We start from the raw sequence: 26838 nt of genomic DNA, 5'->3' as shown, positions 1-26838 counted from the left end.
AGCATAACATTTGATTAACACTTGATAACACTTGATTTAGCCAACATCATTGTCAATATTCGGTCTGGTTGGCTGATACGTACCGCAGAAAGATACAGAAAGACACAGAGGTAAATCACAATCAGTAAAAGAAATCGAGCTAGCTAACTAGCAGATTAACATGAATCATCAACATCAATGATCAGCTGATATCCCACTCTCTTTTCCCCATGTCAATCGTGTTTTTAGGAGGCACTGTAAATAGATTGCTTGGAGATTTGTGAGGATGAGTGAGTGTGTTGTTGCATAAATAAATAAGCCTACTGCAGGGGCAGTGTCACAGTATCATGTTGTTTTGCAGCAGGTGTGCAGATTAAATTCTATATGTCCATTTGTATCTTGAACAACCTGATATTATTTCATATACCGGTTTGTGAAACATTTCAGGTTTGCCAATAGGTCCCCCCACCACCTCAGCCCCGGGTCACACCAAAACCAACTGCCTGGTCCCTCCACTCCTCTTACCCACCACCATCCCACTGGCTTATCCCTAAAGACCAGCACAGCTCTGAGTCATCCCAGTCACACTCCTGTGGTAAAAACAGACCACCACCCAGGTAAATTACATCTACCAACTACAGGCACATGAAATGTGTTCACTGCATTCACCTACTCGGTGCTAATGTAATACATTGAAGATATCCTTCCCTCGAATGTCAAAAGGGACAGCAGATCAGGTCAATAATTCGTCCCAGAGATCTGCATAGGATTACACCTGCACCTACAGGAGGGCGTAGCTTATTGACTGTGGAAATGTGCCTGCGGAAAGAAAACAATGGTACAATTCCACAGGGAAATTCCTGTTCTGAAATGAGAGTTACTGTTAGTTTTATTGTGTGAAAGTCTATTAAATAATTGTGTGGGTGGTTTGACATTCTGTTTCGACAGATACTCTCACATATAGGATGATCATGGCTTAATGCAGTTTGTTGTGCAGCAGGTGGCTGATGTTTTTCTATTTCGGAAAGAAGAAGCAGCTTTACTCTCTAGATCATAGCTTAAAATAGGCTGCACATTTTCCCCACTGGACTTGCCAGCAGTGCTTGATGTTGACAAGGTGTTCATGCTGTGCACCATTTCTATTGTTTTCATAAGAACAATGCTTCAAACTACTCAAAAGTACAGTTCTGTAGTATCAGATGAGTAATAGTGCTTCCATAAGGTGCCATGGTGGTTGTAAGGGTTCATAGAACTACAATTGAGTATTCTACCTTTCATCTATACCAGACTTATTTGTGCATATGAATATCAAGATATGAAGCCAATGTGCTTGTGGGAAGAAGTAACAATGAATGAAGATGAAAAGTGGGAAACACCAGAGAAGGAAAACAGATTCTTCAGTCTCCCCCTTCATCTATTCGTAAAATGTAAATAACTAGATGTACCTGTTATTGTCCTCCTCAGGTTTTAGTGGTCAGATCCAAATGGTGTACTCTCCGTCATACAACAATGATACACACAGATCCACCAAGCAGACCAACTCCTGTCACCTGATGCAAACCCCAGTGTTTGATGACAGCTTTGCTCCAACATTTACCACTCAGAATGGACTAGACATCTCCCAAAGAGCTCTGTCGTCTGGGCTCACAGGTAATGAAGAGACAAAGTACAATTACAGTACAGTACGGATCAACGTGCATTCATTTGCATCTATCGTATAACAACGACCCCTTGTGTGTGTGCTGCATCCACAGTATACGACCTGCAAGGCGCGTCACAGGATCTGCCGGCGCCAGTGATGTCAGAGGACGCTTATCTACATGTCAGCGGGATGGACCGTTGCTCTAGCCAGCTCTCCTGTATCTACACTGAGGGCTGACGTCAGCAAATCTATTTACTTCTTAAGGCAGATGCTTTCTGTAATACTCCTACAACAACCCTATTGTTCTTCAGCTCCATGCGCACAGACATTGACCTGAGTGTGATGCCCCTATTGGGTGAGAACTGTAGACAAGAGGAGACATACAGTAGTTTTAATTAATTAAATTGTCAAAATGAACATATACATATCACATATTAACTGATATTATTCAATCGACATTGTTTTCATAATGGCAAGTCATACGGTCATATGTATCATAAAAATTATTCTGAGATCCTTACTTTTGAAGTCTGCAAGATGCTGTCTTCATTCAAGTGAGTATCATCCACAAGAGGCTGCTGAGGGGTGAACAGCTCATAATAATGGCCGGGAAGGGAGCAAATGGAATGGCATCAAACACCTGGGAACCATGTGTTTGATGTATTTGTTGCCATCCCGCCAATTCCGATCCAGTCATTAACACAAGCCCGTTCTCCACAATTAAGGTGCCACCAACCTCCTGCGGTATCATCGGAAGTCTAAGCCCACAATGAAATATGCCTCCTAAAGATTGTGTTGTACTGAAAAAAATGACACTTCTGTGGGTGCCTATGGTCTTGAGCTTTGGAGGATTTTTTATTGTTTACATTAGTTGAATGCATTTGTACTACAGTTGTATCGAAATATTGTCCCTCCTATTATGCAATTACTGTAGATACCATAAAAAGCACATGAAAGGCATGTTCTTTTGTTTTTAAAACGTGTCAGTAGCATAGGAATTATACTGAACAGAAATATAAATACATCATGTAAAGTGTTGGTCCCATGTTTCATGAGCTGAAATAAAAGATCAGAGAAATTTTCCATACGCACAAAAAGCTTATTTCTCTCAAATACATGTTGTGCACAAATTTGTTTACATCCCTGTTAGTGAGCATTTCTCCTTTACCAAGATAATCAATCCACCTGACTGGTGTGGCATTTCAAGAAGCTGATTAAACAGCATGATCATTACACAGATCTTCAATTGTCTACCATAAGCCGTCTCCAGCATCGTTTTAGAGCAGGGTTTCCCAAACTCGGTCCTTGGTGCCCCCCCCTGGGTGCGCGTTTTGGTTATTGCCCTAGCACTACACAGCTCATTCAAATAACCAACTCATCATCAAGCTTTGATTATTTGAATCAGCTGTCTAGTGTTAGGGGCATTAAAAAAAGTGCACCCAGGGGGGGGGCCCCAGGACCAACTTTGGGAAACACTGGTTTTAGAAAATTTGGCACTATATCCATCCAGCCTCACAACTGCAAACTACATGCACAACCGCGAACCACTCCGACCCAGGACCTCCACATCCGGCTTCTTCACCTGCGGGATCGTCTGAGACCAGCCACCTGGAGAGCTGATGAAACTGGGTTTGCACAACCAAAGAATTCCTGCACAAACTGTCAGAAACCATCTCAGGGAAGCCCATCTGCGTGCTCGTCGCCCTCACCAGTGGACAAATGCTCACCTTCAATGGCCACTGGCATGCTGTAGAAGTGTGCTCTTCACGGATAAATCCCAGTTTCAACTCTACCCGGCAGGTGGCAAGGGTCGCAAGCATCTGGACACAATTCCTGTAAATGTCCCAGTTCTTCTGTGGCCTGCATACTCACCAGACATACGGTATCACCCAAGGAGCATGGTTGGGGTGCTCTGAATCAACGTGTATGACAGTGTGTTCCAGTTCCCGGGAATATCCAGCAACTTCGCACAGCCATTGAAGAGGAGTGGGACAACCATCCACAGGTCACAATCAACAGCCTGATCAACTCTATGTGAGGCAAATGGTGGTCACACCAGATACTGAATGGTTTTAGGATCCATGCTCTACCTTTTTTTTGTTTAAAGGTATCTGTGACCAACAGATGCATATCTATATTCTCAGTCATGTGAAATCCATACTGTAGATTAGGGCCTAATTTATTTATTTCAAATTGACTGATTTCCTTATATGAACTGTAACTCAGTAAAAAAATGAAATGGTTGAAATGGTTGCATGTTGCGTTTATATTTTTGTTCAGTGTAATTAATGTTCTTGGATAAATCAAAGTTCTTTTGTGCAAAATATATTAGAGGAATCTAACCTGAATTGTGTGTGTTTTTCTGCTTGTCAGATTAATTAAATGTTTTAATGACTGAGCCTAGAGAAAATTGAGGTGGCTGTGCGAAGGCATGTCTGTACTATTGTACATCATTGTGTAAGAAGGGTAAAAAAGCTTGTAATTTATTATATTTAGTGGCGTAGGTAGATGATTATGAAACACTGACTGTTAATTTGGACCTAAACAATAGAAAATATCTAGAGTGTAAATTACATGTAATTAATGACAAAGTAATGTGTATTACAGAAGTAACCTTAGTTTACTTTTTTCCTAGCTGGCTCTGAAAATGCCCATTATTGATTGGATGGAATAAAGCAATTATTTGTACCTTTTAAAGGTTAAACTGAAACATTCGAATGGCATCGATGGACCATATTTAGAAATAAACTCCAAAAAGTCCCTTATAGTAATGTCTAATAGGTTCACTATCCGTATCTGTGAACTGTTAGGCTAATGAAATTATGTACAGCCTTTCACTAAAACACAAGATTTTACATGATCTGGCTGTAGCTTCAAGTTTAAATTGTCTTAAAAATGACATATTCACTAATATCTCTGTGTTTATATGGTTTGTGTTGTCTGTCTGTGTGTGTGTGTGTGTGTGTGTGTGTGTGTGTGTGTGTGTGTGTGTGTGTGTGTGTGTGTGTGTGTGTGTGTGTGTGTGTGTGAGAGAGAGAGAGAGAGAGAGAGAGAGAGAGAGAGAGAGAGAAAGGGATGGATGGGTGGTTGCCTCCTTTCTTTGTTATCTCAACCACTCTTTATCACCTATTGGTGCATGGTAGTCACGCCTTGGGAAATAACCTGATTCAATGAACTAACGCGATTATTAATGTTGTTTGCCATGTTGTATTGTGCGCATAATGAAACATTCTGTGATATTTCTATTGACATTTTTCATACATTTGAAGACTTATTGAACCAAGAATATTGTGATCAATCCACCCTAATGTGATGATGTTCTGAGTAAATGAAAGATGAAAGATTCACTAACGTTATATTGATGTTAATTCATTTTAATACCGCTTATAATACCAAGCAGTTTTTCTTTTAGAATAATTGTTTTCTTCTTATCAGGAGCACATACATCCATTTATCAAATAAACCTTCATATGCATCCCTCCAACGCTCCCTCATCGCAGCTCCTCCTACAGAATATTCTGTTAGGTTGCGCCCGGTGAGTTTTATAGCAACTGTTGCCCAGTGAGGCAGCGCCATAGTCACCGTAGTCCTGGCGACTGTAACCCACCAACAACAACAACCTTTCGTTCCATCATTGCCACCTCCACCATCCTCACTTCATCCTCATCAACCAGTCCTCAGCCCAGGTTTGAATATACTTACTATTTCTAACAGCATCTGTTTTCTCGATTCTTCGCCAAAGCATTTTACTTTATGTATTAAATGTCTAGCTTGCTAGTTTTGTCATGAGCAAGTTAATGTCTGCCCTCCTTTATTAGCTACATGGTTAACGATAGTTAGCTGATCTGATGTTAGATGTTATTTCCTTCCAGTACTTGTTAACGTTGTTAGAAGAAAGCAATGTGCTTAACGTTATCTGCGAAAGTAAACTGGCTACCTAATGAACCAGGCTGTTAACAGTACGTCAAAAAAAATATGTTTCTGTTAGTTAGCTATTCTACCCGAGTTTGCTGTGCTGTTCGTCGGCTGTCCAATGACAGCTAACGCTAGATAGCTAGCGCGATAGCCACCGTAGGTAGCGTGTGTTGGCTAAGTTAGCAACGCAACTAACGTTAGCTAACGTTACAGAGCAGGTGTCTGATTTGTGTCTCGTTCAATGTCCGCTAACTTCCTGGTGTGATGTTGGTGGCTGTCAAGATACGAAACATTTTCAATAAGATTATACAAGATATAACTTTGGCATTTTGAATAAATTCGAACTGGTACCACCTTCATTCAGCAATTGCTAATTGAGGTTAGCAGTAGCTTCTCCCTTTTGTCTTGGCTAGCCAGCTAGTTTCCTTTGTAGCTAACGTGAGCTTTGCGAAGCAGGTGCCACAAAGGCTTCGTCAGCTAGCTAACGCTGTTAGCGAGAGCGGATAGCCACGCTAGCTACTTTAGCTAAACCTTCAATTTGTATTGATCTCAGGTCTCTTATCACATACCTTTACCATTTTAACCAGTTAGTTTCATAAATTATATCCCATCTAGCTACAGCTAGCTAGGTGGCCAGTTTGAAATGCCTATGGCACAGTGCATTGGCTAGCTAACATTTTTGAAGCTGATACAAAAAGTAAAAGCAATAATAGCTGTCACGTTGACATTTAGCTACAGTTGCATGTGTGTTTCAGAGAGAGAGATATACTTTTGAGCAGGCAGAAGAGTGAAGTAGAGACTGTCATCTTAAAGACAGCACATAATAAATGCAGCAGTCATCTGGCTGTCATAGGGCAATTCCATGACCATGGTAACTGAATTAAGCCGAGACTTCCATCTTTTACTTTAAAATGTATGCCATCAAAAACCATTTCAAAGTTTAACAAATCAAACGACTCTATGCAGAAGGACTACTTTGGACAATTTACACAGAATCATATTTTTTTATGCGACCATATTTTCCTAAAAATAATTGGGTATCCGTTATGACATGACACCTTGGGCTGTATTTAACGACCCGAACTCAATGGTAACTCTACGCACTGGTGGTAGACCTATAGGTCCTGTGGTGTGTCAGACATATTTTAGCTATTTTCACAGGTGGAATTATGAGTGCAATAGCTGGTCATGGTGCGAAAGGACTGGGTTTTGATGAATAAACAAGTTGTAGGTGTGACAAGGGTTTGACCATTCACTCGCCAATCAACGCAACACGTTCCATGGCTTAATACTGCAGGCATTTGTTTTACATTTACATTTAAGTCATTTAGCAGACGCTCTTATCCAGAGCGACTTACAAATTGGTGCATTCACCTTATGACATCCAGTGGAACAACCACTTTACAATAGTGCATCTAAATATTTTAAGGGGGGTGAGAAGGATTACTTTATCCTATCCTAGGTATTCCTTAAAGAGGTGGGGTTTCAGGTGTCTCCGGAAGGTGGTGATTGACTCCGCTGTCCTGGCGTCGTGAGGGAGTTTGTTCCACCATTGGGGAGCCAGAGCAGCGAACAGTTTTGACTGAGCTGAGCGGGAACTGTACTTCCTCAGTGGTAGGGAGGCGAGCAGGCCAGAGGTGGATGAACGCAGTGCCCTTATTTGGGTGTAGGGCCTGATCAGAGCCTGGAGGTACTGAGGTGCCGTTCCCCTCACAGCTCCGTAGGCAAGCACCATGGTCTTGTAGCGGATGCGAGCTTCAACTGGAAGCCAGTGGAGAGAGCGGAGGAGCGGGGTGACGTGAGAGAACTTGGGAAGGTTGAACACTAGACGGGCTGCGGCGTTCTGGATGAGTTGTAGGGGTTTAATGGCACAGGCAGGGAGCCCAGCCAACAGCGAGTTGCAGTAATCCAGACGGGAGATGACAAGTGCCTGGATTAGGACCTGCGCCGCTTCCTGTGTGAGGCAGGGTCGTACTCTGCGGATGTTGTAGAGCATGAACCTACAGGAACGGGCCACCGCCTTGATATTAGTTGAGAACGACAGTTTGTTGTCCAGGATCACGCCAAGGTTCTTAGCGCTCTGGGAGGAGGACACAATGGAGTTGTCAACCGTGATGGCGAGATCATGGAACGGGCAGTCCTTCCCCGGGAGGAAGAGCAGCTCCGTCTTGCCGAAGTTCAGCTTGAGGTGGTGATCCGTCATCCACACTGATATGTCTGCCAGACATGCAGAGATGCGATTCGCCACCTGGTCATCAGAAGGGGGAAAGGAGAAGATTAATTGTGTGTCGTCTGCATAGCAATGATAGGAGAGACCATGTGAGGTTATGACAGAGCCAAGTGACTTGGTGTATAGCGAGAATAGGAGAGGGCCTAGAACAGAGCCCTGGGGGACACCAGTGGTGAGAGCGCGTGGTGAGGAGACAGATTCTCGCCACGCCACCTGGTAGGAGCGACCTGTCAGGTAGGACGCAATCCAAGCGTGGGCCGCGCCGGAGATGCCCAACTCGGAGAGGGTGGAGAGGAGGATCTGATGGTTCACAGTATCGAAGGCAGCCGATAGGTCTAGAAGGATGAGAGCAGAGGAGAGAGAGTTAGCTTTAGCGGTGCGGAGCGCCTCCGTGATACAGAGAAGAGCAGTCTCAGTTGAATGACTAGTCTTGAAACCTGACTGATTTGGATCAAGAAGGTCATTCTGAGAGAGATAGCGGGAGAGCTGACCAAGGACGGCACGTTCAAGAGTTTTGGAGAGAAAAGAAAGAAGGGATACTGGTCTGTAGTTGTTGACATCGGAGGGATCGAGTGTAGGTTTTTTCAGAAGGGGTGCAACTCTCGCTCTCTTGAAGACGGAAGGGACGTAGCCAGCGGTCAGGGATAAGTTGATGAGCGAGGTGAGGTAAGGGAGAAGGTCTCCGGAAATGGTCTGGAGAAGAGAGGAGGGGATAGGGTCGAGCGGGCAGGTTGTTGGGCGGCCGGCCGTCACAAGACGCGAGATTTCATCTGGAGAGAGAGGGGAGAAAGAGGTCAGAGCACAGGGTAGGGCAGTGTGAGCAGAACCAGCGGTGTTGTTTGACTTAGCAAACGAGGATCGGATGTCGTCGATCTTCTTTTCAAAATGGTTGACGAAGTCATCTGCAGAGAGGGAGGAGGGGGGGGAGGGGGAGGAGGATTCAGGAGGGAGGAGAATGTGGCAAAGAGCTTCCTAGGGTTAGAGGCAGATGCTTGGAATTTAGAGTGGTAGAAAGTGGCTTTAGCAGCAGAGACAGAGGAGGAAAATGTAGAGAGGAGGGAGTGAAAGGATGCCAGGTCCGCAGGGAGGCGAGTTTTCCTCCATTTCCGCTCGGCCTTCCGGAGCCCTGTTCTGTGAGCTCGCATTGAGTCGTCAAGCCACGGAGCGGGAGGGGAGGACCGAGCCGGCCTGGAAGATAGGGGACATAGAGAGTCAAAGGATGCAGAAAGGGAGGAGAGGAGGGTTGAGGAGGCAGAATCAGGAGATAGGTTGGAGAAGGTTTGAGCAGAGGGAAGAGATGATAGGATGGAAGAGGAGAGAGTAGCGGGGGAGAGAGAGCGAAGGTTGGGACGGCGCGATACCATCCGAGTAGGGGCAGTGTGGGAAGTGTTGGATGAGAGCGAGAGGGAAAAGGATACAAGGTAGTGGTCGGAGACTTGGAGGGGAGTTGCAATGAGGTTAGTGGAAGAACAGCATCTAGTAAAGATGAGGTCGAGCGTATTGCCTGCCTTGTGAGTAGGGGGAAGGTGAGAGGGTGAGGTCAAAAGAGGAGAGGAGTGGAAAGAAGGAGGCAGAGAGGAATGAGTCAAAGGTAGACGTGGGGAGGTTAAAGTCGCCCAGAACTGTGAGAGGTGAGCCGTCCTCAGGAAAGGAGCTTATCAAGGCATCAAGCTCATTGATGAACTCTCCGAGGGGACCTGGAGGGCGATAAATGATAAGGATGTTAAGCTTGAAAGGGCTGGTAACTGTGACAGCATGAAATTCAAAGGAGGCGATAGACAGATGGGTAAGGGGAGAAAGAGAGAATGACCACATGGGAGAGATAAGGATCCCTATGCCACCACCCCGCTGACCAGAAGCTCTCGGGGTGTGCGAGAACACGTGGGCGGACGAAGAGAGAGCAGTAGGAGTAGCAGTGTTATCTGTGGTGATCCATGTTTCTGTCAGTGCCAAGAAGTCGAGGGACTGGAGGGAGGCATAGGCTGAGATGAACTCTGCCTTGTTGGCTGCAGATCGGCAGTTCCAGAGGCTACCGGAGACCTGGAACTCCACGTGGGTCGTGCGCGCTGGGACCACCAGATTAGGGTGGCAGCGGCCACGCGGTGTGGAGCGTTTGTATGGTCTGTGCAGAGAGGAGAGAACAGGGATAGACAGACACATAGTTGACAGGCTACAGAAGAGGCTACGCTAATGCAAGGAGATTGGAATGACAAGTGGACTACACGTCTCGAATGTTCAGAAAGTTAAGCTTACGTAGCAAGAATCTTATTGACTAAAATTATTAAAAATGATACAGTACTGCTGAAGTAGGCTAGCTGGCAGTGGCTGCGTTGTTGACTTTGTAGGCTAGCTGACAGTGGCTGCGTTGTTGACACTACACTAATCAAGTCGTTCCGTTGAGTGTAGTAGTTTCTACAGTGCTGCTATTCGGGGCTAGCTGGCTAGCTAGCAGTGTTGATTACGTTACGTTGCGTTAAAAGAACGACAATAGCTGGCTAGCTAACCTAGAAAATCGCTCTAGACTACACAATTATCTTTGATACACAGACGGCTATGGAGCTAGCTATGTAGCTAGCTACGATCAAACAAATCAAACCGTTGTGCTGTAATGAAATGAAATGAAAATGTGATACTACCTGTGGAGCGAGCGGAATGCGACCGGGTTGTTGAGTGCGGAAGTTCTATTCAGTAGACGTTGGCTAGCTGTTGGCTAGCTAGCAGTGTCTCCTACGTTAAGGACGACAAATAGCTGGCTAGCTAACCTCGGTAAATTAAGATAATCACTCTAAGACTACACGCTCTAAACTACACAATTATCTTGGATACGAAGACAGCAAAGACAACTATGTCGCTAGCTAACACTACACTAATCAAGTCGTTCAGTTGAGTGTAATAGTTTCTACAGTGCTGCTATTCGGTAGACGGTGGACGTTTGCTAGCTGGCTAGCTGCTGGGCAGATAGCAGTGTAGACTACGTTAGGACGACGAAATACGAAGTTGCAATAGAAGTGCTGACTGTTTCACTTTGTTGTCCTCTTTCTTTTCCTTTTTCTTCTGTCCTTCTTTTGTCCTTATTTTGTCTTCCTTTCTTCTGTTAACTAGATATTTTTTGTTGTTATTCTTTGTAAGCTAGCTAGCTTCTTCCAGGAGAGTCCCTAGCAACTGCTTAGCAACAAGTAAACAATTCTGCTAGCAATTCACCTAGCTAAGATAACTGTACAATTTTATGAAAAAAAATAGTTAATTTTTCAAAAGCCTGTCTTGTTTAGTTTGTTCCTTGTTTTGTCTTCTATTGAATCTTGCAGTTTTCTCTTGATTTTTTCGATGTACTTCACTCTAAAAAAACATTTAAATCTCAATAAATACAGGAGCTCATTTTTCAGCAGCTGCTCAATTTAGAACTCCGGAATTTGTCTCAAGTTATGTAGGTTATTGACATTTGCATTGTGATCAACTCCAGTTCAGCATGGAATATTCATATCCTGGTCCATTGTGGATTGAAACTGTAGTTTATTAAATAGCATAGGCTACAGTAACGAGTAATAGACACAGTAAAAATGAAAACAATCCAGTGTTTGCTCAATAGCCTATGTTTGGAGTGTTGCAGTCAACATTGTTATATATAGGGAGTAGAAAATAACATGGCTATATACAGGGAGTACCAGTACCGAGTCGCTGTGCAGGTGAGGTGTACGACGTATTTGAGGTAAAGTGACTACACAACAGGATAGATAATAGACAGTAGCAGCAGCGTATGTGGTGAGTGTGAAAGTTTGTGAGTGTGGGGCATCGGTGTGCATGTTGTGTGTGTGTGTGTGTGTGTGTGTGTGGGCATATGTAGTGTGTGTGTGTGTGTGTTGGGATGTAAGTACTGTACAGCTCAGCGTGTGTTCAGTCCAGTGTGTGTGCGTAGTCGGTGCAAGAGAGTTAGTGCAAAAAAGAGTCAATGCAGGTAGTCCGGGTCGCCATTTGATTAGCTTTTTAGCAGTATTGTTTAGAAGTCTTATGATGGCTTGGGTGCATTGGTAAAGCTTGCTGTGCTGTAGCAGAGAACACTCTGTGGCTTGGGTGGCTGGAGTCTTTGACCATTTTTGCGGCTACCTCTGACACCGCCTGGTATATAGGTCCTGGATGGCAGGGAGCATGGCCACAGTGATGTACTGGGCCAAACACACTACCCTCTGTAGCACCTTGCGGTCGGATGTCAAGCTGTTACCAAAGCAAGAGGTGATGCAGCCAGTCAAGATGCTCTCGATGGTGCGGCTGTATAACGTTTTTAGTATCTGAGGGCATTTGGCGTGGGCCCTCAGGAGCCCCCATGCTGTGGGTCAGCATGATGGATGTGTTGTTGCCTACCCTCACCACCTGCAGGCGGTCCGTCAGGAAGTCCAGGATCCAGTTGCAGAGGGAGGTGTTCAGTCCCAGGGACATTAGTTTAGGGATGAGCTTCGACTTCACTATGGTATTGAATGCTAAGCTGTAATCAATCAACAGCATTCTCACGTAGGTGTTCCTTTTGTCCAGGTGGGAAAGGGCAGTGTGGAGTGCAATAGAAAATGCATCATCTGTGTATCTGTTGGAGCGGTATGGGAATTGGAGTGGGTCCAGGGTGTCTGGGATGATAGTGTTGATGTGAGCCATGACCAGCCTTTCAAAGCATTTCATGGATACAGATGTGAGTGCTGCAGGATGATAGTCTTTTAGACAGGTTACCTTGGCGTTCTTGGGCACAGGAACTATGATAAACTGCTTGAAATATGTAGGTATCACAGACTGGGCCATGGAGAGGTTGAAATCCTGGGCTCGAACCAGTATATGAAGTGTTGCAGTTCCTTAGACTGCTGCGCCAGTCGGGGGCCAAGTGAGCTGATGTTAGACAGGTAAATTGCCGAACCTGGCATTAGGGCTGTAAAATGCCAGTGCGCTCATTTTTAAAATCACAAACTAACGTGTGTTTGACACTAGTGGGTCCTTAAAGCCAGCTTTAAAAAATGGAGCCATTTGAGTTTGAAGAAATCTCTTTTGGTTATTGAACTACAGTAAGTGAAGTGTATTTACACCCAGTAACATAATTACATTGTGGGTACCTGATCTGTACTACACAGAAATGAATAATTATGGATATGCATTTCATTCTCTTCATGGTGATGTAACCTGAATACGTACACAAAGGTAGAAATATGCAACATCCTCCTTTGCATATACCTCATGGGTGTTATTCTACACACTGACTATTATTTTAATGAGCTCCACCCGAAACAAGACCACATCTGGTTGGTCTGGACCGGACCAAATCTGAAACATCATAGCTGTCTGTTTCACAAGTTTGGATATCACAGTACAATAGAGCACAGTAGAGTACTACAGCACATCAGAGTAGAGTATAGTTCAGTACATTATACTATACTCTTCTTTAGTGTGGTCTACTGTACTAAACTCTGCTGTACTGAACTATACTCTACTTTTCTGTACTGTGCTGTTAAACTTGTGAAACATGGATGTCTATGATTGGTGACCAGACCAAATCAGAACCAATCATGGTCCAGACCGGACCAAAAACGTCCGTGGAGAGGGAAATCAAGGCCACGGCAGGCTGACCAAATTTCAACTACTTTTCAACATCCATGGATGTCCTGTGTCGGTCGGTGCTCAGTGGGTGGGGATGCTGATTAGAGTAAATAGAGAGAGGGGACTCATGGGTAGGTAACATTGAGGGATCTACATATAATACACAAATGGCCGACGGAGCGCAGTGTTGCAATGTCGTTCTTTTGTCACAAAAGGGCAGCTCCGTCATTTAACCTATTTTTTTCGTACCTGGAAATCGAGACCCGACTTATCAAAGACTGAGGGGCAGTATTGAGTGAGTTTTTCAATGGAAGTCGCACCCCTGTGTGTCAATCACATACTTTCCAGTATCCCTTCTGGTATAAACACAGAAGAGATCGATGTTCTGCTTCTTCGTTCTACTATTTGCAACCTTCTTTTTTTGTGCCTTTTATTTTTGAGATTTGCTAAGCGCAATTATTTCTATGTTTAGTTTGGAGGAGCGTCTGTGCGAGCTGGTGAGACAATACGAGAACGTTTACAACCCTTTGATGCGGTTGTATTTGGACAAGCAAGCAAAAGACAACAGCTGGAGGGAGATATCACGGAATTTGAACACCGGTACTGATATCAAAGAAACATGGAGAAAGATTTGGGACCGGTATGTTCGCAATCTGAAAAAGGTGAAGGAGATGAGTAGTGGGTGTCTGCCGCTGGTGTCTGTCCCACCGATTGTCAGCCCACTAGATTGGCTTCGTGTTCACGTGAAGCATCATCAGACAGACACCAATATGCCAGATACGGTATGTACTCGTCACGCAGCCGAGTCCTTTTGTGCAGTCAGTGTGTGTGTTTGTGATCTTATGTTTAATTGTGAGTGTGGAAAATGTTCAATGGCTGCGTTATCATACTGACTGACAGGGCTAGTTCAAACACCAGAAAACCTACAGAGTGGTGTGTGTGTGTGTGTTAATTAGATTGAGATGCTTATGAAATAATTTATTTTGGGTAAACATTTCAACTCAAAGGAGTCCATGGAGATGATTTTAAGATTGCTTGCATTGTATTCACCATCTGCTTTTGTGGTGTTTTGGACAGTCCGGAGATGGAGCTGAGCCCTGAAGGGCCCCATCTACAGGTGGTTTATCGCCCCTTGATTCATCATCTCCCCGGCTAGCAAAGACCCGTGCTCTCTGCCCTGCAACTCCATCAACCTCCATCCCATCTCCCCGGCCCAGCTCCAATGGCCGGAAGAGGAAACCGCCTGGGATCCTTTGGACACTGACATTATGCAGCGCGTGGATGCCTGCAGCAGGAGTTCCAGAAACCGCAGCAGTGTCCAGCAACAGCTGTCTACGATGTCGTGGTACCAGGGATGGTGTCTATTCCTGCTGATCAACTGGTCTCTTGTTTGTCTCACTCCAGAAAAAATATATATTATTCATACATTAGGGTGGTGGATAATTTACTTTTTATTTATTTTAATTTTTTTTGCATGTTTTTTTTTCATACTTATTTCCTCATTCATGTGTTACTGGTGTTTTACTTTGTTTTAAAAAGTCTTATTTCCCCTTTTCATCACACTTCACCTGTTTTTACGTTGTACCATTTTCTTCATGTGGTAGTAAATACATATCTAAAAGGTCTGCAAATGTATTAGTCTGGTTATTTGTACTTATACTGTACAAATATGTAAATGCAACTTGAGGTACAGTTCACATAAGGAAATCAGTCAATTGAAATAAATTCAATAGGCACTAATCTATGGATTTCACATGACTGTGCAAGGGTTCAGACATGTGTGGGCCTGGGAGGGCCATAGGCCACCCACTGGGGAGCCAGGCCTTGCCAATCAATTCGTTTTTTCCCCGCAAAAGGGCTTTATTACAGACAGAGACACTCCTCAGTTTCATCAGTTCTTAGGGTGGCTGGTCTCAGATGATCCCGCAGGTGAAGAAGCAGGATGTGGAGGTCCTGTGCTGGCGTGGTTGCATGTGGTCTGCGGTTGGGAGACTGGTTGGACGTACTGCTAAATTCTCTAAAATGGTGTTGGAAGCAGCTTATGGTAGAGAAATGAACATTAAATTCTCTGGCAACAGCTCTGGTGGACATTCCTGCAGTCAGCATGACAATTGCCCGCACCCTCAACTTAAGACATCTGTTGCATTGTTGTGACAACTGCACATTTTAGTGACCTTTTATTGTCCCCAGCACAAGGTGCACCTGTGTAATGATTATGCTGTTTAATCAGCTTCTTGATATGGCACACCTGTTAGGTGGATGGATTATCTTGGCAAAGGAGGGAATGCTCACTAACAGGGATGTAAACCAAATTTGAGAGAAATAAACTTTTTGTGCGAATGGAACATTTCTGGGATCTTTTATTTCAGCTCATGAAACATGTACCAACCAACACATTGCTTCCTGGGTTTTATATTTTTATATTACTGTTTTGAATCAGTCACTCAGTAAACTTGTACTGCTTTGTACATGAGCTATGTAGATGAGGCTAGTGTCTTGGTGGGGAAACCGATCGCTGCCCACACCTGCCCGCTCATCTCGTATCACTACTGTACGGTTCTGACTTAGACAACTACAAATACCTAGGTGTCTGGTTAGACTGTAAACTCTTCTTTCAGACTCGCATTAAGCATCTCCAATTCACCACCAGTCTACAGCTGGACACTCACCCATGTGCAAAAGCAGGAAGGTCTCCACTGAAAGGCCACTGTACACATGACCATGTACAATCTTGTGTTATGTAGATTAAGTTAATGTCTCAAGGGTCTAGCCTTGGCAATTATTTTCCACGGAGGGCCACATTAGAATATATTTTTGCCATCGTGGGCCAGAATCATATTACAGGATTATACATGTTTATGACTGTGCTGACATATATCTACTGTAAATCACGTCCAGATATGCTACTTATTCAAATGTTTTAACATGCACAGAAATAAACCACAATGTTCTCCTTTTGGTAGGTATTTTCATTATTTAACATGCAATGAACTACACAGAGCGAAAGTACACTGTGTATTCAGCACCACTGTCAGCACCACGGTCAGCACCACAGACAGAACTCTTGTTAATGGTTATGCACAAAAACACAGAGAGAGCTCAACATTTACGTTTAAACTACTCAATCAGCGTGAGGAGTGAAGCCTCTGATGGGCATTGACTAGAGCAGTGAAATCAGTTATAGTTTCTGACGTCGCTATGCGTCCGATTGCTGAGAGGTGAGAATCAGTAAGAGATGATCTGTGCCTTGACTCGTTATATTTCGTCACTGAAAATGTCTGTTCACATACATAGGTTGACCCAAACATCTTCTGAAAATGACTCCTAATCTTTGGAAAGATTCTACTCAGCAAATTGTATGCAGTCTATCACAGTGCCATCCATTTTGTCACCAAAGCCCCTTATACTACCCACCACTGCGACCTGTATGCTCTCGTTGGCTGGCCCTCGCTTCATATTCGACGCCAAACCCACTGACTCCAGGTCATCTATAAGTCTTTGCTACGTAAAGCCCCACCTTATTTCAGCTCATTGGTCACTATAGCAGCACCCACCCGTAGCACGTGCTCTAGCAGGTATATTTCCCTAGTCACCCCCAAAGACAATTCCTCGTTCAGCCGCCTTTCCTTCCAGTTCTCTGCTGCCAATGACTGGAACGAATTGCAAAAATCACTGAAGCTGTAGACCCATATCTCCCTCACTAGCTTTAAGCACCAGTTGTCAGAGCAGCTCACAGATCACTGCACCTGTACATAGCCCATCTGTAAATAGCCCATCCAACTTCCTCATCCCCATGCTGTTATTGTTTTGCTCCTTTGCACCCCAGTATCTCTACTTGCACTTTAACCTTTTGCACATCTATCACTCCAGTGTTTAATTGCTAAATTGTAATTATTTTGCCACTATGGTCTATTTATTGCCTACCTCCCTTATCTTACCTAATTTGCACACACTGTATATAGACTTTTTCTCTATTAACTGTATGTTATTAACTGTATGTTTGTTTATTCTGTGTAACTCTGTGTTGTTTGTATCACACTGCTTTGCTTTATCTTGGCCAGGTCGCAGTTGTAAACTAGCCTACCTGGTTAAATAAAGTATGTCCCCATTACCAGTAAAACATAATCAAAACCTATTTATTTCACCTTACTTGCTGTGCTGTTTCGTTGTTCATTTGTTCAGTTGTTATATTCTCAACCAGGATTTCATCATACATGTGAAGTTTCAGCTCTGTCTGTCCGTGACCTCTCTTCCTCGGTGCGCACTGTCACTGTGTCCGTTTCCATCTTGTCCAGCTGTGTATGGAATATCTCACGTAAACCCTGTTTCTTGTCTGCATCGACGTAGTGGTCCTAGTACCTAGCATCGAGCATGGTGGCGACACAGTAAAGAGGCTCAGAGAGAATGCCTGTTAAAGAAGTAGTGGTCCTAGTACCTAGCATCGAGCATGGTGGCGACACAGTAAAGAGGCTCAGAGAGAATGCCTGTTAAAGAAGTAGTGGTCCTAGTACCTAGCATCGAGCATGGTGGCGACACAGTAAAGAGGCTCAGAGAGAATGCCTGATAAAGAAGTAGTGGTCCTAGTACCTAGCATCGAGCATGGTGGCGACACAGTAAAGAGGCTCAGAGAGAATGCCTGTTAAAGAAGTAGTGGCCCTAGTACCTAGCATCGAGCATGGTGGCGACACAGTAAAGAGGCTCAGAGAGAATGCCTGATAAAGAAGTAGTGGTCCTTGTACCTAGCATCTAGCATGGTGGCAACACACTAAAGAGGCTCAGAGAGAATGCCTGTTAAAGAAGTAGTGGTCCTAGTACCTAGCATCGAGCATGGTGGCGACACAGTAAAGAGGCTCAGAGAGAATGCCTGATAAAGAAGTAGTGGTCCTAGTACCTAGCATCGAGCATGGTGGCGACACAGTAAAGAGGCTCAGAGAGAATGCCTGTTAAATAAGTAGTGGTGGTGGTACCTAGCATCGAGCATGGTGGCGACACAGTAAAGAGGCTCAGAGAGAATGCCTGTTAAATAAGTAGTGGTGGTGGTACCTAGCATCGAGCATGGTGCGACACAGTAAAGAGGCTCAGAGAGAATGCCTGTTAAAGAAGTAGTGGTCGTTGTACCTAGCATCTAGCATGGTGGCGACACAGTAAAGAGGCTCAGAGAATGCCTGTTAAAGAAGGAGTGGTCCTAGTACCTAGCATCGAGCATGGTGGCGACACAGTAAAGAGGCTCAGAGAGAATGCCTGATAAAGAAGTAGTGGTCCTAGTACCTAGCATCGAGCATGGTGGCGACACAGTAAAGAGGCTCAGAGAGAATGCCTGATAAAGAAGTAGTGGTCCTAGTACCTAGCATCTAGCATGGTGGCAACACAGTAAAGAGGCTCAGAGAGAATGCCTGTTAAAGAAGTAGTGGTCGTTGTACCTAGCATCTAGCATGGTGGCGACACAGTAAAGAGGCTCAGAGAATGCCTGTTAAAGAAGGAGTGGTCCTAGTACCTAGCATCGAGCATGGTGGCGACACAGTAAAGAGGCTCAGAGAATGCCTGTTAAAGAAGGAGTGGTCCTAGTACCTAGCATCGAGCATGGTGGCGACACAGTAAAGAGGCTCAGAGAATGCCTGTTAAAGAAGGAGTGGTCCTAGTACCTAGCATCGAGCATGGTGGCGACACAGTAAAGAGGCTCAGAGAGAATGCCTGATAAAGAAGTAGTGGTCCTAGTACCTAGCATCGAGCATGGTGGCGACACAGTAAAGAGGCTCAGAGAGAATGCCTGTTAAATAAGTAGTGGTGGTGGTACCTAGCATCGAGCATGGTGGCGACACAGTAAAGAGGCTCAGAGAGAATGCCTGTTAAATAAGTAGTGGTGGTGGTACCTAGCATCGAGCATGGTGCGACACAGTAAAGAGGCTCAGAGAGAATGCCTGTTAAAGAAGTAGTGGTCGTTGTACCTAGCATCTAGCATGGTGGCGACACAGTAAAGAGGCTCAGAGAATGCCTGTTAAAGAAGGAGTGGTCCTAGTACCTAGCATCGAGCATGGTGGCGACACAGTAAAGAGGCTCAGAGAGAATGCCTGATAAAGAAGTAGTGGTCCTAGTACCTAGCATCGAGCATGGTGGCGACACAGTAAAGAGGCTCAGAGAGAATGCCTGATAAAGAAGTAGTGGTCCTAGTACCTAGCATCTAGCATGGTGGCAACACAGTAAAGAGGCTCAGAGAGAATGCCTGTTAAAGAAGTAGTGGTCGTTGTACCTAGCATCTAGCATGGTGGCGACACAGTAAAGAGGCTCAGAGAATGCCTGTTAAAGAAGGAGTGGTCCTAGTACCTAGCATCGAGCATGGTGGCGACACAGTAAAGAGGCTCAGAGAATGCCTGTTAAAGAAGGAGTGGTCCTAGTACCTAGCATCGAGCATGGTGGCGACACAGTAAAGAGGCTCAGAGAATGCCTGTTAAAGAAGGAGTGGTCCTAGTACCTAGCATCGAGCATGGTGGCGACACAGTAAAGAGGCTCAGAGAATGCCTGTTAAAGAAGGAGTGGTCCTAGTACCTAGCATCGAGCATGGTGGCGACACAGTAAAGAGGCTCAGAGAGAATGCCTGATAAAGAAGTAGTGGTCCTAGTACCTAGCATCGAGCATGGTGGCGACACAGTAAAGAGGCTCAGAGAGAATGCCTGATAAAGAAGTAGTGGTCCTAGTACCTAGCATCGAGAATGGTGGCGACACAGTAAAGAGGCTCAGCGAGAATGCCACCGAATCGCTTGTTCACTGCTTTGAGGACTTTTGTAAATTTTAACACCACGGTCTGTGTCGGCAATTTTGTTGAGCAGGCATTTCAATCCATGACAGGGGGTATCACACGGGGTATCACATCTGCTGCAGATGCAGTTGATGAGCTTGTTTCTCGAGTCAGTTGTTCGAATGGCTCTAGGAGTGTGTTCATGTTTCCAGGTTTCAAACATGTTCTCAAATGCCATTGAAATGGCAGTATGAGAACCAGCTCATTCTTGAGCATGCAATATGGCTTTCCTCAGTACGAAATCCTCCACTTTGCTGTCAGACTCTGCTTGCTCATGGGGCTGACATCGCTGGTCCAAATGTCAGTCGTGAAGCTAATAGCAGTGACGCCCATAGCAAGTAGCTCATTGATGTACGTTTCAACAACACTGTGGAACTCCGGTAGGACAACATCTGAAAAATAATGTGTACCGCGGCTTGACCAGTCGGCGAAAGACAACATCAGAGGACGGTTGACTGTCAAGGGCAATGAATGCCATTATCTTGCCGTTAATGGATTTTGCTGAAATTTTCTTACTCTTTCAAATGACTGCTCGACTTGAGCTTGTTTAGTTGTTGGAAGTGTTCGCTTAGTATTTTTCTGCTTTTGTTCCGTGTAGCGCTGTATTTTTCATGGAGTCATTACGTAATCTACTTATGTTATAGGTATGCATGTCATCTACTTATGTTATAGGTATGCACATCATCTACTTATGTTATAGGTATGCACGTCATCTACTTATGTTATAGGTATGCATGTCATCTACTTATGTTATAGGTATGCACGCCATCTACTTATGTTATAGGTATGCACGTCATCTACTTATGTTATAGGTATGCATGTCATCTACTTATGCTATAGGTATGCACGCCATCTACTTATGTTATAGGTATGCACGCCATCTACTTATGTTATAGGTATGCACGCCATCTACTTATGTTATAGGTATGTACGTCAGCTTTGACATCGGTTTTGCACATTGGCGTTAAACGAATCATCGGGCTGCTGCCGATGTTGGCATTTTTAGCTAATATCGTCCGATTCCGATATGCTCACCGATATATCATGCATCTCTAGTTCAAAGCGCGCAGCAGCGATATATACGTCTCTAGTGGTGTCGGAAGGTGTGTGAGATTGTTGGCTTCTACTTGGCGGGTCAGGAGGAGTAATTTTTCCTTGAAGGCTTTGACAAGGCTGTGCATCTGATGTGCAAAAAGGCCCTTCCCTTGTAGTTTGGAATTCAGTTCATTCATGAGGGCCATGATGTACATGGTGAAGGCAAAGTCAGCCAACCATTCTTTGTCTTGCAGTTGAGGGAAATCCACATATTTTCCTTTCATTTGCAAAAACTCAGCAATCTCTGACTTCAGGTCTGTTAGAGTTGCGTCAATTCGAATCTGGTATCAGGATAAATATGACAATGAGTCACCGATTGTATACTATGTATTTTTTATTAGCTAAGCAATAATTGGTACATGCAATTTTCGTATATACGGGCTCTGTCCCACCTCGCAGGGCAAAACAGAGAACTGACAAGATGTATGTAACAGTATTCTTTATACTGTGATAGACAGTTCCAACCCGTCTGTTGGCCTATCACAGTAGAGACTGGGCGTGGTTTAAACTTGCTCAGCCTATTGCAGGCGCTCAGGCGGGTCCCCGTCTCTTGGCGCTTCTGTTGATAGATGTAAGTGTTGCTGTGAAGATGCGCTCATACCGTTATCTCGCACCTGGCTCCTGTTATCTAAGAAAATACCGCTTGTTCTCGCAACACCCCGCTCTGAATGTGCCCCCCTCCCAACTCATTGAACAGTTCCTGTCTTCATGCTACTTTTCCATCATGAGAAAGGCCCATGGCCTTGAAACTTTTAACAATGTTTCAAGTCAGCTATGTTGCATAACACATACATACATCCACACAAGCCAACAGCAGATAATATTCAATGATATATATGATAATGGCTATAGTGTAAAACACAGAAACCTCATAGGTCCCACACCCTTTTAAGCACCTTCCCCAAACTCAGCCATCTCACATTTGTGAGGTAGGGGAGATCTGCATGACCTGACTCTGTCTCTTCCAACAGTGATACAAACTGCCTGTGGTAAAAGATTTTGCTCTTATGAAGTTTACCACTTTAGTGACTGTGTCCACAACATGGCTCATTTTCAGAACACATTTACTGAGCAGCTCCTGATGAATAAATGCAATGCAGGAAAATCATTTTCTGTTCTGGGTTCAGCTCAGCTACCTGATCTGGTATCCTCTTAAAATTGCCAACGTTTTTTCCTGTCAAGTTTGGGCACCCATCGGTGGTCACACTGGATACGTTTTAAAAAGTCAGTCCCAGCTTTGCCACACACTTATTAACCTCCTCCAATAAACATTTCCCTGTGGCTGTGCTCTTCGTTGACTGCACTGAAGCAAGCTCCTCTGTAATGTCAAAGTCTGGGATTATGCCTCGTAAGAATATCAACAACTGTGCCGTGTCACATGCATCACTGCTCTCATCCAGGGCCAAGGAGAAATAGGTGCCATCCTTTACCTTGCCTTTCAACTGTTGTTCCATATTCTCTGCCATGTCCTCGACATGCTGTGTCACTGAAAATAGACGAACAAACAGCTCTTTCTTGTCGGGGGCAAATAGATATTCTTCAATGAATTGCCCTCAGCAAATGGCTTGCTATGTTTAGCAATTTTGTGGGACAGTACGTACATAGCTAGCTCTCGCAATTCTGTGTTTTGTGGGACAGTACATAGCTAGCTCTCGCACCTTTAACAGAATGTGACTGGCAGAACGGGTAGAGGATGAGGGCTGCAGTAGATATCTCAGATAGGGGGGAGTGAGGCCTAAGACGGTTTTATAAATGAGCATCAACCAGTGGGTCTTGCGACGGGTAAACCGAGATGACCAGTTTACAGAGGAGTATAGAGTGCAGTGATGTGTCCTATAAGGAGCATTGGTGGCATATCTGATGACCGAAATGGTAAAGATCATCTAGCCGCTTGAGAGCATCCATACCAGCTGATCTATAAATTACGTCTCCGTAATCTAGCATGGGTAGGATGGTCATCGGAATCAGGGTTAGTTTGGCAGCTGGGGTGAAAGAGGAGCGATTACGATAGAGGAAACCAAGTCTAGATTTGACTTTAGCCTTCAGCTTTGATATGTGCTGAGAGAAGGACAGTGCACCGTCTAGCCATACTCCCAACTACTTGTATGAGGTGACTATCTCGAGCTCTAAACCCTCAGAGGTAGTAATCACACTAATGTGGAGAGGGGCATTCTTCTTACCAAACCACATGACCTTTGTTTTGGAGGTGTACAGAACAAGGTTAAGGGCAGAGAAAGCTTGCTGGACATTAAGAAATCTTTGTTGTAGAGCGTTTAACACAAAATCCGGGGAGGGGCCAGCTGAGTATAAGACTGTATCATCTGCATATGGATCTGCATGTTGTTTTAATTTGAGTAACAAATACGCTTTTCAAAACTTCACGGTCGCAAATGATTTGATCTGAGTTTTAATCACTTAATAATTCATAAACAAAAATGTATATCAATAAAAACACTAGGCCCATAAGTAATTGGTAGGTCTATGTTGTTACTTCTGTGATCTTATATTATCCTCCCTCCTCATGAGAGAAATTAGAAAATATCTTTAAAGATATGTGCTTTTGGTAAACTTACAGAAGGCCAATCATTTGTCGAAAATGAAGTACAAGTGTTGATATTAGTTGGCAGGGTTTTTTACTTCAACATCATTGTTTTGATGTATTACCTTGATAATACTTTTTGAGGTAGATGTTTTGGAAGAACCCTTTTCCATCTGTTTGACCAGAAATCAAAGCCATACATTTTTAAGAAGTAACATTTTATAAAAATGCATCAATGCCTTTTATTTCCTCAAAATATAAACTCTCTGCTTTCATTTGACACCCAATTTGATATCCTCTTATGAACTTCACATGTTGGTGCTCATGGGTCCTGTTACATGGAAATGTATCACATTCCTTTCATTGACAATGTAACATTAGACTAATATTAGTTTACTGCTGTTTGGAAGATGAAGAAACAAACTGAACCTGATTATGACAGGTTTGTTTATTTGTTACTGGTGTGGTGGGATAGGTAGTTGATAGGCTAGTAAAAAGTGGAAGTGGAACCACTCTGATTCAGCTGCATTTAAGACTCTGCAAATGTCAAAGCCTGGATTTCTGTATTTTACAGACAACTTATGGCACGGAATACAAAGTTCATAACGTTTTAATATTACACACACATCTTCTAACAGAGGTTTCCAGCTGTCATTTCGTAAGGCTACATTTTCTGTCCGTCCATAAAAATGGAGCGCAGTATGGAATCGCTGGAATAATGAAAGACACGACAGTCAGATTCTCAAAGTGTGAATGATTATTACTGGAATAGGCTGGATGGCTTGTAATTATTATCAGGGCCATATCCCAGTCGGCCTCTCCACTAAAACATCATTAAAATGGCTTTTGGAAACTCTTTTTTACTCTCTTAAACCTCTGCAATTTGCATGAAAAGTTACGAATCTGCAGTATGGAAATATCCTAGGCTTCCTGAACAGAATGCCGGTTTGGTGTTTGCTCAGTCAAGACAGGTGTGTAAGCCTACTGCCCAGATGATGTTTTCCTCTCATGCTACTCCTTACAGACATATCTTTTTTGACTTCATTAATGATACATTATTGCGTTGTTTTAAAGCAAATTGTCAATGAAAGTGTAGAGACACATGGATCTCTATATGTGATCCGTTTCCTTCTAGTGGTTTTGTGGCTCTTATGGCCTCTTGGCTGACTATAGATGGTTTTGGACCCCTCTTATGGCCTCTTGGCTGACTACAGATGGATTTGGACCCCTCTTATGGCTTCTTAGCTGACTATAGATGGATTTGGACCCCTCTTATGGCCTCTTGGCTGACTATAGATGGATTTGGACCCCTCTTATGGCTTCTTAGCTGATTATAGATGGATTTGGACCCCTATTATGGCCTCTTGGCTGACTATAGATGGATTTGGACCCCTCTTATGGCCTCTTGGCTGACTATAGATGGATTTGGACCCCTCTTATGGCCTCTTGGCTGACTACAGATGGATTTGGACCCCTCTTATGGCTTCTTAGCTGATTATAGATGGATTTGGACCCCTATTATGGCCTCTTGGCTGACTATAGATGGATTTGGACCCCTCTTATGGCTTCTTAGCTGACTATAGATGGATTTGGACCCTCTTATGGCCTCTTGGCTGACTATAGATGGATTTGGACCCCTCTTATGGCCTCTTGGCTGACTATAGATGGATTTGGACCCCTCTTATGGCCTCTTGGCTGACTATAGGTGGATTTGGACCCCTCTTATGGCCTCTTGGCTGACTATAGATGGATTTGGACCCCTCTTATGGCCTCTTGGATGAGGAAGGAAAAAGCTCCAGGGTTGTTGTGAGGAAGGAAAAGCTCCATGGTTCTCTGTGTTGCATCATCATTCTCTACAGTCAGGTCCACTGGGTGTTCTCTGCAGCCAGCCGCAGCCCTCTGTTCCCACCTAGGGGAGAGGAACAGGTGTGTGTCGAGAGGGGGAGGTGGAAGGGGGGACAGGTGCACAGTGGGTCTTAGTGGGACTCCTGACCACCTAGGCTAATTGTTTTTGAGCCATCCTAAGTCTTTCCCTGACAAACATGCCAAGAAATGACTGGTATATATGTAGGTAGGCTATAGGCCCACCAAGCTTGCAATTAGGCTCGATATGACCATTTCCATGGTTACTGCAAGTTTATATGGGTAGCATCTCACAATAAAGTCATTTCAATCTGTCACTCCATATTCCACTGAATTTGTGTGGACCATGATGCGATAAGACACATAGCAGGCCTCAATCCCAAATGAATGGAACAGACTGTCAACATCTGGAAAATAAGCTAATGAATTTTACTGAAATTAATTAGCTTAATGATTATTTGCACAGCTTGATTTTTAGTTAAAGTAAGTTATTGCTGTGATATGAGGACTCCAGTTCTCAACCGTGAGCATTTGAAGGTCTGTCTATTGACACTATTGTTTTGCATTGTAAAAAATAGGGCCTAGGCCAGGGATGGATAACTGGTGGTCCCTCTTTTGTAGGCATGGATTAAACCCCCCCCCCCCCCCCCTACATGATATACTACATGATTCCATGTGTTATATCATAATTTCATAGTCTTCACTATTATTCTACAAGGTAGAAAATAGTATAAATAAAGAAGATCCCTTGAATGAATAGGTCTGTCCAAACTTTTGACTGATTGTATGTCTGTCATATATATATATATATATATATATATATATATATATATATATATATATATATATATATATATATATATATATATATATATATATATATATATATATATAGGACTCATTTGAGAGTTAGGATAGTAGAATATACAAGGTGCAATTTGTAAATGTTGTGCATCAGCAGTTTTTATCTTGTCGGTCACTAACAGTCACTCAAATTAGACCATGTCAAAAAACAATGTAGATTGGTAAGTTAGTCTAGCAGCCAGCTATCTTAACTTGTAGCAAGCATGGTCGAATTACTGATCCGGGCCCCCATTGATTTGTTAGGAACTCTCACTCAGATGTCATATTAAGAACTGCAAATATTCGCTCCACCCCATGGCAAAATGTGTAGAATTGCAGCAAACCTGCATTAAAACGGTAACATTTTCTCT

At 43.8% G+C, this 26838-nt stretch overlaps 2 protein-coding genes across 5 annotated transcripts in view; both read left to right on the top strand.

Moving 5' to 3' along the window:
- Nucleotides 1-2704, top strand: part of glis3 (GLIS family zinc finger 3) — a 34311-nt gene extending 31607 nt beyond the window's left edge. The window contains exons 9-11 of the mRNA XM_046369827.1: nucleotides 427-596; nucleotides 1444-1629; nucleotides 1734-2704. Coding sequence (XP_046225783.1) covers nucleotides 427-596; nucleotides 1444-1629; nucleotides 1734-1858 — 481 coding nt within the window. The 3' untranslated portion in view covers nucleotides 1859-2704. The remainder of the gene's footprint in view (nucleotides 1-426; nucleotides 597-1443; nucleotides 1630-1733) is intronic.
- Nucleotides 2705-5076: 2372 nt separating this feature from the next.
- rfx3 (regulatory factor X, 3 (influences HLA class II expression)) overlaps nucleotides 5077-26838 on the top strand; it is a 64320-nt gene continuing 42558 nt past the window's right edge. For 3 of the 4 annotated variants that reach the window (XM_046369826.1, XM_046369824.1, XM_046369825.1), the window contains exon 1: nucleotides 5077-5307. The gene's annotated coding sequence lies outside the window, so the exon portion shown is untranslated. The remainder of the gene's footprint in view (nucleotides 5308-26838) is intronic. The other variant, XM_046369823.1, reaches the window with a different exon arrangement.

Source organism: Oncorhynchus gorbuscha, linkage group LG11 (genome assembly GCF_021184085.1).
Source record: "Oncorhynchus gorbuscha isolate QuinsamMale2020 ecotype Even-year linkage group LG11, OgorEven_v1.0, whole genome shotgun sequence".
Lineage (NCBI taxonomy): Eukaryota > Metazoa > Chordata > Actinopteri > Salmoniformes > Salmonidae > Oncorhynchus > Oncorhynchus gorbuscha.
This window is presented reverse-complemented; position numbering and strand designations above follow the sequence as displayed.